Raw genomic sequence first — 17,651 nt, 5'->3', positions numbered from 1 at the left:
TCCCGGGAGCGTTTCCAGGCTGTGGCTAAACATCAGGTGGAAAATACTCACATGATACAGTGCACGCTACTCCCGTGCTGGATCTTAACCTTGTTCTTTTTAATCCTAATATTGTCGCTGCAGTTGTACACGTGGATGCAACCGTCCTCGGTGCCCAGCCACATCGTGGGCTGGTTGAGGTCCTCTTCGACCACGGCTCCGTCCCTGCTGGACACATCTCCACCGAGAGAAGTGCTGGCCGTGTCCGCGCATGGAATGTCGTCTGAATCCGAATCGTCCGAGCTGGAGCTGCTGCGCAAAAAAGAAAAGAAAAAAATTAATAAACCATCCCCGTGCTCAAAAGTCCAGATTTTCCGTGGCCACGTGGAAACTAGCCGTCGATGGCGTACCTATCCAGCTGAATATTTCCGCCAGTCGCGTCTGTATCCTGAACGGATATACTGATGCCGCTCTTGCTGCTGGCGAAGGGACTATTGCTGGAGATGCAGGAGTTTGACCTGAAACGACGATGACGATTAATCGAAAGGACTTTCCCTGACCCGGGGTAATTAGGAATCGCTAGGGCAATCGTCATGCTTTCGGTTCACAAGAAGCGAGCGCAAAGATCGAAAGATGCCCAACCCTGGGGTGCATGCCGGGATTCCAGCGACGCAGAGAATCCTGGCATTGCAAACGCCATTGCAGGAGGTGACTTGCGGTGGTTCCGGGGTCAAGCTCAGGACGCAAACCTGACCGACGTATCCGTCGCTGTTACAAACCCAGACGTCGCGGGTCCCCTCGCCGTTGGCCAGAGTCGGGGCGGCGCAGGTGAACTGAAGCCCAGCCCTAGTTTTCCGGATCGGCAAGGGCCCTACGAATTCCGGGCAGGGCCTCCTGTCGGCGGACAAGGCTGAAATTTCCAATCGACTGAATAGTCGGGTCGTCGTTCGCGATCGATGCCGGGGCCATTGCGACATTCTTCGTAAACGCGCTCTCTCGAGGAGAGACGCACACTCACCCAGCTTCTGCTTGGCTTCGTTGAAGCTCTCCTCCCAGCTCGCTCTCTTGTCCGGCTTGGTAAACATCACGGAGATGTTTTCCATCCCGGCTCTGAAAGGAGATCCAAGCGTACGGGGGCGTTAGGAATATTATTGCCTTCAGGAAAAATTCATTTCCAGGGAATCGCTGACCCAGCTAAAGAGACATGGGGTGGTTGTCGATTCGTTTTTCTACCGCACCGGTTGTTTACGTTCGGGATTTTAAACGTGAAAAAAATTGAGATGCTGGGTGATATGGATTCCCATTGACGGGTCGACTTACTGAGTATTGAGAGTGAGTTCCAGGCACGCCAGCTGAGAATGGGCGGCATTTCTCTCGGCGAGCTGCCGCTGTGCCTGGCCCAGGAGTTCCTTGATCAGGTCCTCGAGCTGCTGCTTAGCACCGTGCAGAGTCGCCGCGAGCTCCTGGAGTTGATTCAAGGTGGCGCAGTCTTCCCTGAGGTGGTCGACCTCGCGCGCCATTCGCCGTAGATTTTCGTCTTTGGCTGTAATCCAAATTCCTTAGCGGTTTCCGATCCGTGGCCGGTCAGCCGAGCGACTTCGATCGGAGATCGCTTTGAGCGCGTCGTGCCTCGTCTTAGACCCGAATCAAGCTAGCCAGTACCTTTCATCACCTCTAGGTCGTCCAGCGGTATCCGCATCAGCATCTTGTACTTGTTCGCCTCCAGCAAGCCGACCAAACTGTTCGGACACGAGCTCCTGAAACGAATTGCAGGGTTCGTAATCAGTGCTCGCCTTGCGTTATGCAACCTGGCAAGCGGGGACACCGTGTCTGCAATTTCTCTCGCAGATAACGAACCGCACCCTCGAGGCGAGTTAACGGCGTAAGGAGGCTCGATATAAAAAAATGTTCCGTACGAAATTTACTCCACATACTACCCCGAATAAATTTTATAGGAACGAGATTTTCGTCCCAAGCTCGGGGGAGGCGGGATATCGGATTGAAGTCGTTATCTCGAGGTGAGATTACTTCGCGGCGTGATATACGTCGCAGGACTTACGTCGACGGTTTTCTTATCGTGCCGCTTCTTCTCTTAATGCTGGTTATTACCAAGAGGTCCGAGAACAGGAAAAGAGCCCGCTCTTTTCGAGTTCCCTGGTTCGATGCGATGGTAACCAGATCGTGGCGGATGAACGACCTGAAACCGACAGACTTGGGTCTGAAGATGCGAGCGAGATGAAGCGCCGCCGAAAATACCGATCGAAAATGCATATCCAGAACAATGATTCACCTGTCGTTCGTAACGATTCCGGCGAGTCCTTCCACTAGCGATTGTACCTCCCTAAGGGTCGTCTGTTGTTGCTCCCACTCGAGCGATTCTCGTTCCGTGCAATTGATCTTAACCACCAGCTCGTGGACTTCTTTCAGCGCCGCCGAGAGAAGCTCATAATCCGGGTGCGAGGTCTCGGTGTGTTTGAGCAGCCTTTGTATCAGCAACTCGTACCGAGGGATCTTTTGTACGGGTTTGATGAGCAGCTGGTCCAGTCCCAGTTTCCCCTTGTGCTCTCGCTCCATTGCCTGTCGATAAGGATTAATATCAATAAAATATCACCAAACTTTCGGCGCTCCACCTCGAGGCGCGCGGGTTGAGATCGGCCCTCGGATCGCGGTTGAATCGAGGCGGATAAAAATGTCGAAAGATAAAAACAGGCAAGGGGGGAAAAAAAAGCAACGAGGTGGAAAGAAGGGAAGGGAATAAAGGCGCCTACCTCGAGGAACCTCGCGAAGGCCGGTTTCGCTTGACATGTCGTCTTGATGGCCTTCTTTGCCGACTTCCAGTTGTCGAGGAAGAGCGTGTACGTCTCCAGGACGACGGGCTTCGTGAACTGGAAGTTAAGGATGTTATTTTTAACTCGGTATGTAGGGATACTTTTCATCGGGTTCGCGTCCTCGTTGAAGCTGGTTCAACCAAACGGGAAACTAACCACGTCGAGAAAGACATCCCCGATCGTCTGTCGTAGTTCCCACATCTCGAGCCTCTTGCGCAGCTCCTCGAGGAAGACTTCATGGTGACTCAGGATGGCCGGGACCTGAAATTCGTGATAACGGCATTGAGCATTAATCGCAAAGAGAAAAAAATTATAGTGGCAAAATTCTGGAAATTTTTACGGAAGGCCTATCCTGACTATTTCTTCCTTTCGCGTTAAATCATTGCGGATGTTATGCAATTACGTAGGTTGCGCAAGACCCCGTACGCTGTGCAGGCGAAGTCGTACTTTAACCATCGTTCCTTCAGTCTTGGAAAATCAATACCATCTCAGGTCTGACCAATGAAACCATGGACGGCAACCGGGAGCTTTTTAATTTCCCTTCCTTTTCTCTGGGGGGGCACGCGCTTCCGATAAATCAAATAATGAAACCTCTCCTCCTTGTTTACCTGTTAATGCTCTTTGGCGCTACGCAGAAGCAGCCGAGGGGTGCGTGGAATCGTTCGGAGGAGAAATGCGAAATCGAGTTAACCCCCCCGAGAAAGTGGGAAGGAAAATAAGAAGGCAAAAGTCGGCGTCGGGACACCATGAAAGAGAAACGCGGGAACAACGATACCTGATAGAATATTTCATCCACCGTCACGGAATCCACTAGCCCGGCATTCTCTGGACTCTTCAGGGGTTGCAGATATTTCTGAAAAATAAGAAACAAACCCTCCGGTTAATCCGCCATCTCCGTTCCCTTTCTTCGAGCGTAGTCTCGCCGACGACAGAGGTCGACAATTAATTATAAATACAACTTGGCTAATTGAGACGATCTAAATTTATCTCAAGGAATCGCCGTTCCCGTACGGCAGGTAATCCGAAGAAATAGGATTAACTCGTAATGAGAATAAATTGAACTTCGAGTACAAGAGTTACTCACGAGCCAGCCCTCCGTAGCAGTTATACATCGGTAAAGCCTATTTCTAAGGCGGGAAATCGTGGAAATAATAACGAACTGCCCTCGCAGATATTGCGGGCCTTCCAAATTTAAACAGCCCGGCAACCGTCAACTCGTATCTCAGGCTTAACGACCCCCCTTCCGGCTAATTACAATATTAACGTAATTTAAGAGTCATAAGTCCGACCGGCCGACGTCTCGCGGTCAATAAATTGCTCGATAAATCCTTCGAGGCGATATTTCTCGAATTCCTCGAGGACCGAGAGGAGGAATCCCGTCATTCGACGACCGCCAGAAAGCCCGGCCATCGATTTTCCATTCTGGATTAGACTCGAGAGGATTAATTAAAATTTTCTCCTCTACAATGTTTCACGATTCCGGGGGCGATCCGACGTAAACGGCTCCTTCGTTCCTTCCCTCGGGGATTAATGGAAACTTTACACGTACGCAATGATGGAGAGCCACCTCAGAATGCGTTTTTGAAAGACGCGTATATATCCCCGGCATTAAACATCTCGGGACAGGTAATCATCGTCGCGCACCTCGTAAGTGAGACGTGCTACGTGCGAACCAACCGAGACGCGGGGTGGAAATAAATTTTCATCCTGGCCAGGAACAAAAGGAGCAAAGCTTGCCGAGAGATGCGCCGAGCGAGTACGTGGGTCGAAACGAGTACAGTTTTATTCCTTCCCCCGAGTAGCCCGCAGTAACCGCGCATTAAACGTTGCGCGTCTTTTGTCGCGCGCTAAGCCGCTGAAAATGGCGACGAGAACGACGAAAACGCGGAAAGCGTCCTTAGCATTTCGTCTCAACATTTTCTCCGTACGATTGTTCCTACCGATCCTCCCCAACGTCGCATTTGGCTAGATCCAACAAAAGGTCGAATTCCTTCCCCCAGAAAAAAAAAAATGGCGGATAAAAAGGAAGGCCCGAGTCGTCGAGTAAATTCCCGATTCTTCAAATGTTTAGCGTATTAAATCTCGCCTGTTTTGAACGGGCCGACGCGTATTGATGATGTTTACGTCCTTGAACGCGATGCACCAATCTCGATGCACCTCTCCCGGGCGAATTCCCTCGCGGAAGCCCCGCGGAAGCTTTTCGAGGTCTACCCGGGTTTTCGCTCGACGACCGAAAGGAGGAAATATTTTGCGGCCGACCTGGCGGGACCGATCGCAGGTGGAGGCGCTCCTCGGCATCGAAAAGCCTGCCAATGGACGCGAGGAGCTGCGCAGAAGTTATTTCTGATTTTCTCTCCGGTTGACGGTCCGTCCGCCTCGAGTTTTATCCTAGCACGAGTCGGCTTCGAGAGGAGATCGCGTGTCGGGCCTAAGGAGTGCTTAAAATAAAAAGTGGCCCGAAATTCGATTAAACGGAAACGACCGACGAGAGGCTCAAAGAGACTTCAGAATGGAAGAGGAAAATCATTTCTTTCAAATATCCAAGAATGGCCGAATTACAAAGGGTTTCCTGATATTATATATTCCCAGGTCGTCATTTATCGTACTCGGAGTAGTCGCGTTAGCCAAGATGGAGATTATCGGAAATTAAAGCCCAAGCTTCCCTTTGGGCCGCGGGTCCTCGAGACGGAGCCCGAAGACGCGAGCGCGTAAACGTCCATAAGGTCCGTAATGTACCCTATGTACATAATATACATAATGTACATAAAACGCGTGCCATAGGAAGAGGAGTCCCCTCGAGCGGAATAGTCGTTCGATCGTCGCAAATAAGCGAGAGAAGCTCGTTTGCCGGGGCAAAGGAGGCGAGGGGACCCGGAGGGAGAAAGATGACGCGCAGCCTTCGCGGTTACCGGAGCTTGCAGCTCGCCACGAGACCCCGGAGAGCTTGCGACCAGCCAAGGGGTCCCGATCGAACAAGAACCGCCGACTCTCTTTCCAGCGATCAAAGCAAAGGGGCAGCGGCGGAAACGCCCGTCGCCGCGGACGTCCGAAAGCTCGCGCGGCCTTCTGCCGCGGAAGGCGCCAAAGCGGAGGCGCGACCTCGCGACTTCCTTTATGCCGGCGCAAGCTCGCCCCTCCGCAAAGACGCTCGAGCCTCCACCGGCTTTTGTTCCCGGCGAGCTGGCCCGTGGGCGGAAGCGGGAGAGCTTTTTGCGGCCCTCCCGGATCCGAGCCGTCGTTGCAAATCAACTTTTACGCGCCGGCGAAGATCCTTCCCGGAAACGAATCGCTTCCGTTTCCGTCGTCGGGGGCGAAAAACGCATCGAAATCCGAAACGGGTGCTTCGACCCCGCGACGCGGAAAAGCGAGCCGAGAACTTGGCTCTCGGGGACGCGGAAAACGCCGCCAACCAAAGCGGCTCTCCCTTCCGGATTATCTTTCGCTGCTTCTCGAAAGCTCTTTGCCGGTCGGCGCGAGGAACGACGCGGAACCAGGAAACGCCACGGCGAGGTATCTCTCCGGGGTTTCAAAGACCGGCGAGCAAACCGTAGCAACGACCTCGCCGAAAGCGCTCGTCCCCGCCTAGGAAGGAAAGCTCAAAGCCGGACGTCGAATCTTCCCTCGACTCGACGACTCCTCGATTTCTCGCACTCACATTGACTAGTATCTGCAACGCCTCCACGTACGACCTCTCCGTGTCGTAAAGTTCCACAACGACGTGGGTCCTCGTATCCTGCAACAGTAAAATATTCACAGTCTGAGTAAAATGGGGACTTTCTCGACGAGATCGGTGCCGGACTTAAAAGGAGAAAAAAAATTAAAAAAAAAACACGCGCGCGAGTCGCTTAAAAAAAAAAATGAAAAATGACATACAATACTACAAACTATATCCCCGCAACGCGGGGCATCGCACGAGGACGCAGCATCGGATCAAGGATATCGTTATCAGGAATTCCGTAGATCGACCGACGTTCGTTAAAGTCGACGTTGACGATGCAATCGCGATTTCACGGGTCTCGTTAAATCAACTTTGGTCGATTTTCGCCGTTTTTGTCTTCTTTCCGCCTCGTGGAAATTTCGGAGATCGAGACCGCCGATGACAATATGCGCCGACCGGCGTCGGAAAATCCGCGCGGAATCCTACGACGTACACCTAAATATATCCGCCGCATGCGGCGACGCGTCCACCTCGGTAGCGAACACCGGCTTTGCATTCGAGTGTTCCCGATAATGTTGATCGAAGGCATCTCGACCGATGTGCATTCCTCGGGTGGACGCATTGTTGGATTCCGTCGGATTCGTCGCAAGAACCGGAGCCGCGTTCAGCGGCCTCCACGTCTCGGGGAAAAATTGCCGATCGTATCCCAAAGGTTCCCTCGTTCTCAAACGTCCTTAAAAAATAAAAAGGAAAAAAAAGAAAAAGAAAAAGTAAAAAAGATAACCGCGAAAAATTCCCGTTCGCGCTGATTAATATCCCGACATGGCTGGCCGAGTTCCCGCGCAAAGGGAAGAGTCGCGAAAAAATCGATTCGTCTCGACGTGGCTACTTTGAAAGGGCAAAGGATGCCTTCCGCGTCCTTTTGTCCTCCCCTTGAGGGCGGCCATCGGACGATTTCCCATAATTTCCCCCAAGTCCTCGAAACAACGGCCTCGTGGCCGTCGTTACACGTGCGCGAGAGCTCCGCCACGTTGCGAGCCTCGCACGCGGCCGTTTTCCGCGCCCCGCAACGTCTTCCGGAACTCCCGCCCCGATCGACGGGTATTGCGCGGCATGGTCCTCGTTAACATTAACCGCACTAAGAACTGAAAAGAAAAAAAAAAAGGAGATAATGCTCCTTTAGCAACCGAATAGCGTGGAAACTCACCACCGATTTGACATCGAACTCCTGATCGCCCTCGTCGCTGTCGACGGAAGGTCGACCTACCAACCGATTTTCCGCGTTCATCGCAGCGTTTACATTTCCTCACCCCGATCCTTTCTACTATCTTATTTCTTTTTTTCCCAAGTGAAACTTCTTATCTCAGGGTCACTCGCCAAGGGTATTCATTTTTTAGACACGTCAATATCGAGACAATCCGCGGATAGGAATTCATTTGCGCGTCGTTCCGAGTTAATCACTGAAATTTAATGAGAAAATCGAAAAAAATGGAGGAGTTTAACTTCCGGGGGAATATCTCTTTTTTTTCCTTCTTATACCATGTGACCCTCCTCGAGAGGAGGCTGCGATCTTTTTTGGAATCCGCGAGCAGAAATACGCTTCGAGGAGAGACGAGGGCTCGTCGCTCGAGAAGGGATCTCAAGGTCGCGGGGGAGTTCCTTGCTCTTCCGGCATCCCGAGGGGAGCGAGCTTGCGAAACTCCCGATTTCGTAAGGCCTCGACCCCGAGTACCCGCCGAGGGAGAGTCGGCTTAGAAGAATGCGGCTGTACAAACAAATATGGCGGGCCGAGTCCGGCGGGATTTCGGACGTTCCGGCACCGCGAAGGATACCAAGGAAACGAGGGAAACCGTCGGAGCGAGCTTTCGGCTCGCACGGCTCGGATGGAACTGCTCGACCTGGGGAAGCTTCCGATCGGGGTGCCGGGAGTTTCCTTGCGCGCGGCCCTCGAGCGTTGATATGGCCGGCGGCTCCTCTTAAGGCGACACGAAACTGTCATACATACACCAAAACGTCAAAATGTTAATAAAACTTTTCTCCAACCAAGGTGCACCGAATATCTTGAAGCTCCACTATGCGATTATAGAGGCCCTAAGGAAGAACACGACACTCGTGAAATTTCATTTTTCAAACAGAAATTTTTTTATATATATCCCGGACCAAGGACATATATTTTTCTTTGGGGAATAAAATTTCATGAGCATCGGATTCTTCCTTGGGGTCTCCATAATCACGTGTTAAGGGGTCAAATGAATCGGTGCACCCTGTTTGGAGAGAGGTTTTATATTTTCACGTTTTGTATATATACGTAGAATGACCCTTTCATATCGCCTTAAAGCTCGGGAACGTTCGACGTTTCGACGGCCTACCGGGCCTTTCATATTTCCCGGCGTGCGCGTCGCCCGTGTATATTTAGCCGAGGTGACTAAGGCGCTCCGCAACCTGCGCTTGCAGCCACGCTCCCGACACTTTCCTCGTTCCAAGGAGCGAAGTGCCGAGAGAAACCGATCGCCTCGATCGGTCCGACCTCGCGAGTTCTACGAGGGATGCGACGAGTCTTTATATCGGACAACTCACCGCGGACGCGTTCTTCCTTGCTTCGAGTCGTCGATTCGAGTGGGAGAAAAATTCTCAAATTCGAATACCGGAAACATTCAAAAGATTTCATTGAACCGAAAAAAAAATATTCCATTCATTCGACGAATTATTATATCACTCAAATAAACGGGAATAAATTGGATGCAAATATGTCCTCGGAAAGATGACAATTTATTCGAGTCGAATAATTATCCCTTAAATTAACGAAATATTTCCTTGCTACGATTCAAAGGAACATTTCTCTGGTCCGATGAATTCTTTTTTTTTTTTTTTTCTCGGATACTCGAGTCCAGAATTCGAATTGGAAGTATCGTCGAGTTCGAGTACGTCGAATCAATGAAATATCCAACAGGACGCGAGGTTATTCGAGTCTGGATAAAGAGGGAGATAGTCAACGAGACCTATTCACGATCCCCCGAAACCCGTGGAACTTTATTTTCGCGAAAAAAAAAATAAAAAAAGAAGAAAAACAACGGCCTCCGTTAGCGTCTCGCCTTTGAGATAGCGGATATTAAAAATGGCCACTTTTAAAAACGTTCAGGTGCCCTCGGTATCTCCAAATTACAGGCCTAGCGTTCATCTCGCATCGTCTCGAGTCGCTTCGAGTAATCGTCCCCGTTAATCCGGTTTCATCTCGAGTCACTTCGAGTAATCCTTTAAGGTGTCCACTCGGTTCGAATTCCCTGTCGCCATTATTGATCCATTCGGTTTCATAGCACGGCTTGGAAAGGTCATCGGTAATCCCTCGTCGAACCAATTATTCCTACAATGAAATTACAGTAGTGCGATTACGGTAACATCGCCGGTACACGGAATGCCCCCGCGCAATCGGAAAAAAAAGAAAAAAAAATACAACAGGGAGATAAGGGTCCCGCTTGAGCACCTATACGTCCAAATTATCAGAAGTCCCAGGTGCGTCTCAAAATTCCCGAAAAATGTCCAACGACCGGAAGGAGAAGCAAAACCGAGGTCACCGTCATTACGCAAGTGCTGCTCTCCTCGTTGCAGAAGTGCATCCTCCCACGCGAGGCGCGAGATAAATCTCCGTCCTTACGTCCGTTGCGGTACACAATGGACCAGAGAACGAAATACCAAGAGAAAAGAAACGACGAATAAATTACTCGTTACATTGAAATTTCCTCTCAGTAATTCAGGTACTCGAAAGTGATTCGACCCGCGGCGCAAATTTCCCATCAAGCAGGAAAATTTCCCGGGCTCGGGGACGGGGTTTAATTGTCCCATAGTGAACTATTCTTCGCGAATTGTTCCTCGTTCTTTGTCATCCCGTTCATTTCCATTGCGCAACGGGTATTACTCGTGTTCGCGCTTACGTGACGACCGCTCGCAACATGGAACCCCCCCCCCGCGTTTTTACCCCATCGAACACGGTTCCGCCTCTACCAAATCATCGACGAAAATCGACGAATCTCCCCAGCCGTACTTTAGAAACGCACGTACTTGGCGCGGGACTCTGCCGAGTTCCTCGACAACCGAGGGCGATACGCCGAACCGTGAATAATATCGAGGGAAAGAACGCTCGACGTTATTTCCTTCCCGCACGTGTTCCTCCCCGTCTCGCACCCCACGCACTCACGCATCCACCCACCCACGCATCATGTAAGGTATACCTACGTTCTTACTCATGTGATCTCGGCGCTCACGTGACAACCCGGCGACGTGTCGGAACCACTCGAGGAAGGGTCCGCCTTTACCGACGGAGTCCGCGAAGACCGTCGCGAGGGAACCGACCGCAGGGTCGACCAAAAGGGCCAAAGATCGACGCCGACCGCAGAATCGAGTAGACCGGCCTCGACTGGATCGCCAAGCGTCAAGAAATTTCCCGGGGGGTCGTCGTTGGTCCCAGCGACCAGCGGGCTTTTGAGGTTAGGGGACAAGGGCTCCGCGGCTCTCGGAGCGGTCAGGCGCGGCGTCCGAACTAGCGTCGGGACGCCTCGGCCGGGCCGGCTGATCGATGCTTCGGCGCAGGAGAGCCCCCGGCCGGGGCGCGCCGGCGTCGCGACGCCGGCTGCCTTGAAATTCGAAATCTGCGCGCGGCCGGCACGTGCGCGCCAACTCCGACGAGGCCGCGCCGTAATTCCAGGGTAATTCAAGGTCGCCCCCCCTGGTGATGCGTCGAGTCGAACGCTTCTTCGACCCTAGTCGCTTAGATTTGGAAGAATTTGCATTTTGGATCCGGATAAGAGTGGACAACTTGAGGAAGGAAGGCGTCCATGGGGGAGGAATGGCGTCCATAGCAACCGCGAAGGAAGGACCTGGACGGCGGATCGGCTCGAGTGACTTGACTCGAATATACGCTCGATTCGAGATAAACGAGTGGAACGTTCGATTGGTCGCGTCTCGAGCAGAGGAAGCTCGAGGAGGACGCCGGAGGACGCTTCCTCCTCGACGAGCCTCAGGGTCGCCTAAGCACCGGTCGCGCTCAAGTGCAATTTATGAGCCTTGATACGCATCCAAGGACACCTCCCGATCGCGGGACGTTCTATTCGGGGAAAAACGGCCCAACAAGTTGGACAAATTCACGGTCGCGAGAGTCAAGGCATCTCGGCGAGTCTTTCGCCAGGGCCGCCACCGAGATCCAACTCTCGGGACGAGGTGGGAAGGGTGGACGAATCCGAGGGGGCTCGAATCGAGGTTAACGATCGTTCGATCCTCGTAATCTAACACTCCTAGGTGCTATAAATCGGAATCCATCGCCGAAGAAAATGTATAAGTATCGAATCGTGGCGTCTCTGGGAGATCCTCGGATTTATCCCCCGAGAGGCGTCCCCTTGGGACGTTTTGGAGGGGTTCCCGAAGGCCACCTATATGCCGCGACGAGTGCCCGTCTCCTCGATTTTTCTCTTTCTTTTTCTTCTCCTATACCACTGGATTAGATTTTATATTTAGAAGACCCGCCACCGGAGTAGCTCGATTCATTTTTGAAACCCCGGTATTGTGCAACCGCCTCCGACGTCCAAGCCTTCCACTTGGATGTAGTGCCTCGACATTTCCCGCGGAGTGGCCGCCATCTTTGTTCGCGTCTTCGGCCCTCCGGTGGCTCGTCGAAAGAAAGCGCGAGTCCGTCTTTTAAATTAAACGTTATTGCCCGGCAGGACGAGGGAGCTAAAGCCCACGATCAAAGGAAACGTGGCGTCGATAAATAACGCGAGTTTCAGAGGGCCGTTTATCGCCCCCCATTGACGACGCGCAACAAGATGTAAGATTTACTCAAACAACCCCCTCGGTCGTAACGAGGACTCCGGGACAAAGGCATGAATTTCCCCAAGGCCGGGCGGATACTCCCGGCAATTAAAAGACTCCGCGAATACGGCGTCGATGTCCGCGAGTGAATTGCTTTATTAAATTAGGAGATCTTAAAGACGCGCCACGAGATGCCGACCATAGACCGGGTCGTTAACGTCCCGCGAGGCACATCTTCGAGACAAACGACGTCCTTAAAGTGTCGCGGCAAAATCAAAACAAAGCGACATTTTTATGCAGCGATATCTTTCGCGGCCCAGGAGAGACGCAAGGAATCCGACGCCACTGACGTCACTTCTGGCAAAAAGAGCGAGACCGAGGGTCTCGACGTAAGCGAGCTCCTCCTCTCGTCGCTCTTTCTTCCCTGTTCCGACTCGCTGCGAATAGAAAATTCGTCAAAAGGCGGTGGACGCCGCGTAAAAAAGAAAAAGACGAAAAAAAAAAGGCAGCAACATCTTGAAATTATCTCGCGTCTCGCGAAGACAGGGCGAGATTTTCAAGAGTCGAGTCGTGGGCAAGATGGCGGCCTCTCGCGATCACCTCTGACAGGCCAGGGTCCATTCATTCGCCTCGGAAGACGTTTTCTCCGCGCGTGGGGGTCCGAGGAAACCGGGGAGGGTAAAGTGCGTGCAAAGTCGGACGTTCTAAAATTAAACGGCCGAGTGTAGGAGGAGATTATGACGCGGCCACCTGGTGGGCGACGCCGGAAGCTCACACCTGCGTCAATCTCGACCAGGAACTCTTGCTCCATTTTTGGCCCGCCGAGGGGCGCCATTTTCCCGAGACCGTTGTCTCCGATTCCGTCAAACTCTCCGTTTCACGTTGAATCCGCTTTCAAGGTCTTTCCCTTGAATATTCCAAGCGAAATATATCCCCGTAGGACGCGACAGACTCGATAAATCGGACGTTGAAAAGTTTTCTCTTCGTCCGCGGCCGCGACTCCGAGCGACGCGTCACCCCCGCGGTCGGTAGCATAATTCAAGATGGCGGCCGCTCGCCCGTGCATTCCAGAAGCGTCTATATAGGGTTCAGTGTCGAGGCCAGACGAGGACGAGTGACCAGCCCCAGCGCGGAAAGAGCCGGTAACTCTTCCGTGGAAATTCAAACGCGCCTCGGACACGGCGAAACGACTTCGGGAGACATTTACCGCGTCGGAGGAGGCGCGCCGCCGCCGCCATCTTCCTTTTTCAGGGACCGCCGCGCGTCGCGGAATGCGTCGCTGAATAATCCGACGAAGGGCCGTTCTTCCGAATAATTGCGCCGGGGCAGTCGCTTGTTTAGTCTGGAGGTACATCGGCGAGACTTATCCCGAGGAATTCCCGAATTAACGTTACAGCACAGTGATGTCTCAAAATCCCAAGACATTAATTGCGGACTTCCCGGTAGAAAATCGGCGTGGTCACCCGACGTCGGTTAGCGAGGTGTCCGACTGCGGGCAGTCCTCGATAACTGCGAAAACGGGCAATCTCATCGATCGAACCCCGGCCCAATAAATTATTGCCACGGTGGGACGAGCGACCGGCAATCGAGCTCTCCCTCCGCGCTCGTGGAAACCACTCGAGAATTAATTCCCTCGGCCGGTTAGCCGCGCGTCTTACGTTGCACTTTTCTCCGTCATGTCGAGTGCGCGGCGCGGCGCAACGAATGTCAGTGCATTCCAGAAATGTCACGTACCGCCTTAAAGTAGGTCGACGCGTTTCGTCCGGATCGCCCGTCCCACGCCGAGAGCATCTCGTGTCGCCGAGTAGCGAAGAAAAGGGAAATATAAAAACATGGCGACCGATCTTCCGGACTCGCGATGACCTAATCCTCCCTAGACTGGTCCCAATTCTCGAGGCTCTAAACCTCGAAACACGGATACCGCGTACACGGGGCATGCATTATGCAGGGATCCATAATCTATCGCCGATCGACTCTTCCCCGATCGCGAATCGCCGGCTCGAGCTCCCTCGCGGCGAGTATAGGTAATCTATGAATAACCTAAGTGCATCGAGAAAATTGCAAGCCGCGCGTCATCGTCTCCGAGTTATTTAAATATTTAATGCACTAGGCGCACGAGCTATTTGGTTTGTAGATGCGGGGAATTTATTCCGAAGTTTCTCTAGACCAGGGAGCCGGCCGTGAGAATGCGCGACCGGCGAATGAATTCGCAACGGTGTCCGGATTTCCGCGATCCGATTTTTCTTTTTTTTTTTTCCTTTTTTTTTCCGCACAAGGGAAAACAGACGTAGCTCCAAGAAACCGGCGCGTCCCTTCTCAGCAGCTCCACCTTTATTTTCATCCGTCGACCTCTCGTCCACGTGGAGCCTAGACACGAGGCGCGGCTCTTCCCTTTAAATTACACGCGACGTGCAATAAAAACTCGCGCCAAATGACGATACAAAGTCGAAAAGGACGACCGGGGGACGTGCGGTATTTAAAGCTCGAAACTCGCGAATCGGGATTCGCCTGACTCGCTGCCAGGACGAGTTTCCTTGCGGCCGAGATCGGCGTTTAATAATTAACCGGGATTCCCGTCGACTGGTAGAAAAATCGGGGCGAGAAAGTATCAAGTGCAAGAAACGAGAATTGTCGACGGATAGAGACCGGATGGAGTCTCGCGCCAAGAGCACACGGTCCAACCCCCGGGACACCGGCGCATCTTTACGCCCAGCCGTGTCAAAGCCGAAGTCGTTTAATTCGGAAGATACGACCGGTATTTGTCGTTCGTTAGCGACATCAGAAACGCGAGTGGACGTTGCGCAAGGTCGCGAGGATGTGTCAAAACCGTGGCACCGGTTCGCATCTTGGAGGCTAGTCGGCCAGGTGCACCCTAAGGCCAGGAATATCCGGCGTCGCCCCCGCCCGCCGTTGGTTCTCGGGGAAGAGAGAGGATGCCTACTAACCCCGAGATCGGCCGGCCAACGGTCATCCAAGAAATATGGCCGAATATTATTAGATTAACTTCGGTCGCTCCGCGCCACATGGCCGATCGTCTCGCCCTGGCCCGGGGATACCTTCTTGCGAAGTCAAGGTGCCGCCACCACGTCCACCGCTTCCCTCGCGAGAGATTCGACAAGCAAAACCGTCAACACGGGGGTCGAAACTCACGTTTCGATGAGCAGGTGCTCGCGCCACTCGCTCGGAGGATCCCCTGAGAAGTTCGGCCAGTAATTCGGGGCTGGGACCAGGTAGACCCTCCAGTTTGCTGGGACTGGAGGTGGTCCTATGATGGCAGGGCGTGGGAGGTTCCGAGCTGCTGTTGGCGTTGGAGTTGTACGAGAGGTTGGCCGACACCTTCCTCCTGGGGCGAAGACCCTCCTCCAGGGCGATATCGGTCGTCCTCGGCTTGGCCATCTCCGCCTCCAGCATCTGTCCATAAGGTCCACGAAGAGGCCTCTTGCTGTACCTACGGAACGAGAACAGGGTCTCCTCTATCTGGATATCTCCTCGTCGACGCGGTTGATAATCCCCCCGCGGAAGCATCGAATGATGTCTTATCGAGTCTTCCTAACGGATCGCAGAGTACCGTTGATGGCTCATTTTTCATCCGTGTATATCATCAACGAAACCTGGCGATTACCCTAACGAATTATGAGAATTCACAGCGTGGGTTAGCGTACCTCCTAGGGGTCTGTCCCTCGCAGTCGGACAAGTCGCTGGGCGTAGCCGGGGGCTCGTCCCTCTCCTCGCTACTCTGGGCCGCGAGTTTGTTCCTGTCGATCTCGGAAGGTTCCGGCCACTGAGTGATGTAGACGCCCTTCCTCCTCTTGCTGGTGTCGCCGCGATACCTCCTCGTCTTCCCCGAGGGAGAGGAAGCTTCCGAGGGCGTCTCGCTGGGAGCCTCGCTCCCCTCGCTGGCTTGACTCAATCTAGGCTCTTCAGGGGGCGGCGTAATGATGACCTCGTGAGGTTCAACCTTCAGCTCTGCAGGAAAAAAAAATGAAAAGAGGTCCAACTCCAAGGTTCGGCCCCAGCCATTCCCCGCAGACTCGTCCCGCTGGCAACTGACCTCTCTGGACGGTATCCTCGGCCTTGGCATCGGACGTCCGGTCGGTCGTCTCGGAGGCTGGCTGCGCGACGGAGACCTCCGGCCGCCCCAGGTCCACCCTGGGTTCCCGAGTGTCCGGAGCCAAAGGTTCCGGGCTGGTCAGGGCACTGGAGGTGGCCAGGCTATCGGACCCGTCGCTCCTGGGTCTGACCTCTTCGGGCCCGGTTTGGGGCCCGCCGAGGCCCTCCGCCGAGCCGACGGCACTGTCGACGCTCGGCGTAGACGCCCTCGGGCTCTGTCGACCGGGACTGTTCCGCGGCGTCGAGACGGCGGGACTGACGTCCCCCCGGCGTCTCGGCAGCGTGCTGGCCCGGACGTCCTTCCCCTCGAGGCATTCCGTGCCGGAGACCGGCAGCGTCTTCTGTCGGTTACCTGGATCCAAAGAGCGGTGAGTAAAATCGGTCTAGGTCACGCCTAACCCCAATTCCCGACCACGTTTCCAAAACGAAGAGGGACCAAGACCAAGACCGACTTTCCTCATCGGCACGATCGATTCCCCTTACCCCAATGTTCCAAACTTCCGGCCCCTTTCCGAAATATCGGGCTTGCCTTCGACCGCGATCCGCGTCGCGGCGGTTTGTTTGTTATTATTGGAACGTCCCGGCCCCGAAAACGTTGCCAAACTCCCGCGAGACGGCCCGGGGTAATTAGGACTTCCTCCTCGATCTCGCCTCGCCGAGGAGAGAACTCTTCCGAGTTATTATTAAGCGGTTCTCACCTTGATCGAAGTCGACCTGGCCGAAGGAGGCGCTGCGGAAGGGGGCGCCCGGTCGATGGTACGCCAGGAGGGGGCCCCTGGACCCCAGCCTCGGGAGGGCGTCCGTCGCCTCGGCCTCGTGGTCCTCGGGCGCCGCGGCGCTCCGAGGTTCGGCCGCACTCTTGGCACCGTCCACCACCGAGTCACTGTACTGCCGGAGGTGGCCAGCCCCGGGCGCGACCTCGACCGGGCCCCGGGTCCCGTCGCCGAGGTCGGCCCTCCCCCCGTCCTTCGTCCCCCTCCCGCCCGCCACCCCCGCCGGCCACTCTTCACCGACACTGTCACTTCTGTGATAAGTCCTCTGATGATGAGGCTGCCCGCCGTTGCCGTTGCCGCTGCCCTCGCTGTAGGTGTAGCTCCGGTAGGAAGGTCGCCCCTCGGCGGCGCAGCGTCCGCAGCCCTGGAGCCCCGCTGCCTGGCCTGCCTTCGGAGACCACGTCCGGGGTTGATAAAAATCATCGTTTCATTCGAAGGATCAAAAATCCCGAACTTTTTTAAATCACTATCAAAGTCTCGATTTTTTTTCCCTTTAATATCTTA

The 17,651-nt window shown here is 53.9% G+C and overlaps 1 protein-coding gene across 5 annotated transcripts in view; it reads right to left on the bottom strand.

The window, feature by feature from the left end:
• The window catches only part of LOC105699815 (rho guanine nucleotide exchange factor 17), a 33,909-nt gene that overhangs the window by 4,246 nt on the left and 12,012 nt on the right, over nt 1-17,651 (bottom strand). For 3 of the 5 annotated variants that reach the window (XM_012425147.2, XM_012425148.2, XM_012425150.2), the window contains exons 5-20: nt 17,073-17,535; nt 16,316-16,726; nt 15,927-16,230; nt 15,415-15,712; nt 6,463-6,540; nt 3,583-3,660; nt 2,964-3,068; nt 2,748-2,864; nt 2,270-2,556; nt 2,039-2,176; nt 1,642-1,736; nt 1,300-1,522; nt 998-1,089; nt 622-889; nt 390-497; nt 52-291 (exon numbers count right to left, since the gene is read on the bottom strand). In XM_012425147.2, coding sequence (XP_012280570.1) covers nt 52-291; nt 390-497; nt 622-889; nt 998-1,089; nt 1,300-1,522; nt 1,642-1,736; nt 2,039-2,176; nt 2,270-2,556; nt 2,748-2,864; nt 2,964-3,068; nt 3,583-3,660; nt 6,463-6,540; nt 15,415-15,712; nt 15,927-16,230; nt 16,316-16,726; nt 17,073-17,535 — 3,305 coding nt within the window. The remainder of the gene's footprint in view (nt 1-51; nt 292-389; nt 498-621; nt 890-997; nt 1,090-1,299; nt 1,523-1,641; nt 1,737-2,038; nt 2,177-2,269; nt 2,557-2,747; nt 2,865-2,963; nt 3,069-3,582; nt 3,661-6,462; nt 6,541-15,414; nt 15,713-15,926; nt 16,231-16,315; nt 16,727-17,072; nt 17,536-17,651) is intronic. The other 2 variants (XM_012425149.2, XM_023434374.1) reach the window with 1 other exon arrangement.

The sequence above is a fragment of the Orussus abietinus genome, unplaced genomic scaffold, assembly GCF_000612105.2.
Source record: "Orussus abietinus isolate OABI.00-Male unplaced genomic scaffold, Oabi_2.0 scaffold10, whole genome shotgun sequence".
Classification (NCBI taxonomy): Eukaryota; Metazoa; Arthropoda; class Insecta; order Hymenoptera; family Orussidae; genus Orussus; species Orussus abietinus.
The sequence above is the reverse complement of the archived record's forward strand: the minus strand, read 5'-3'. Positions and strand labels throughout refer to the sequence as shown.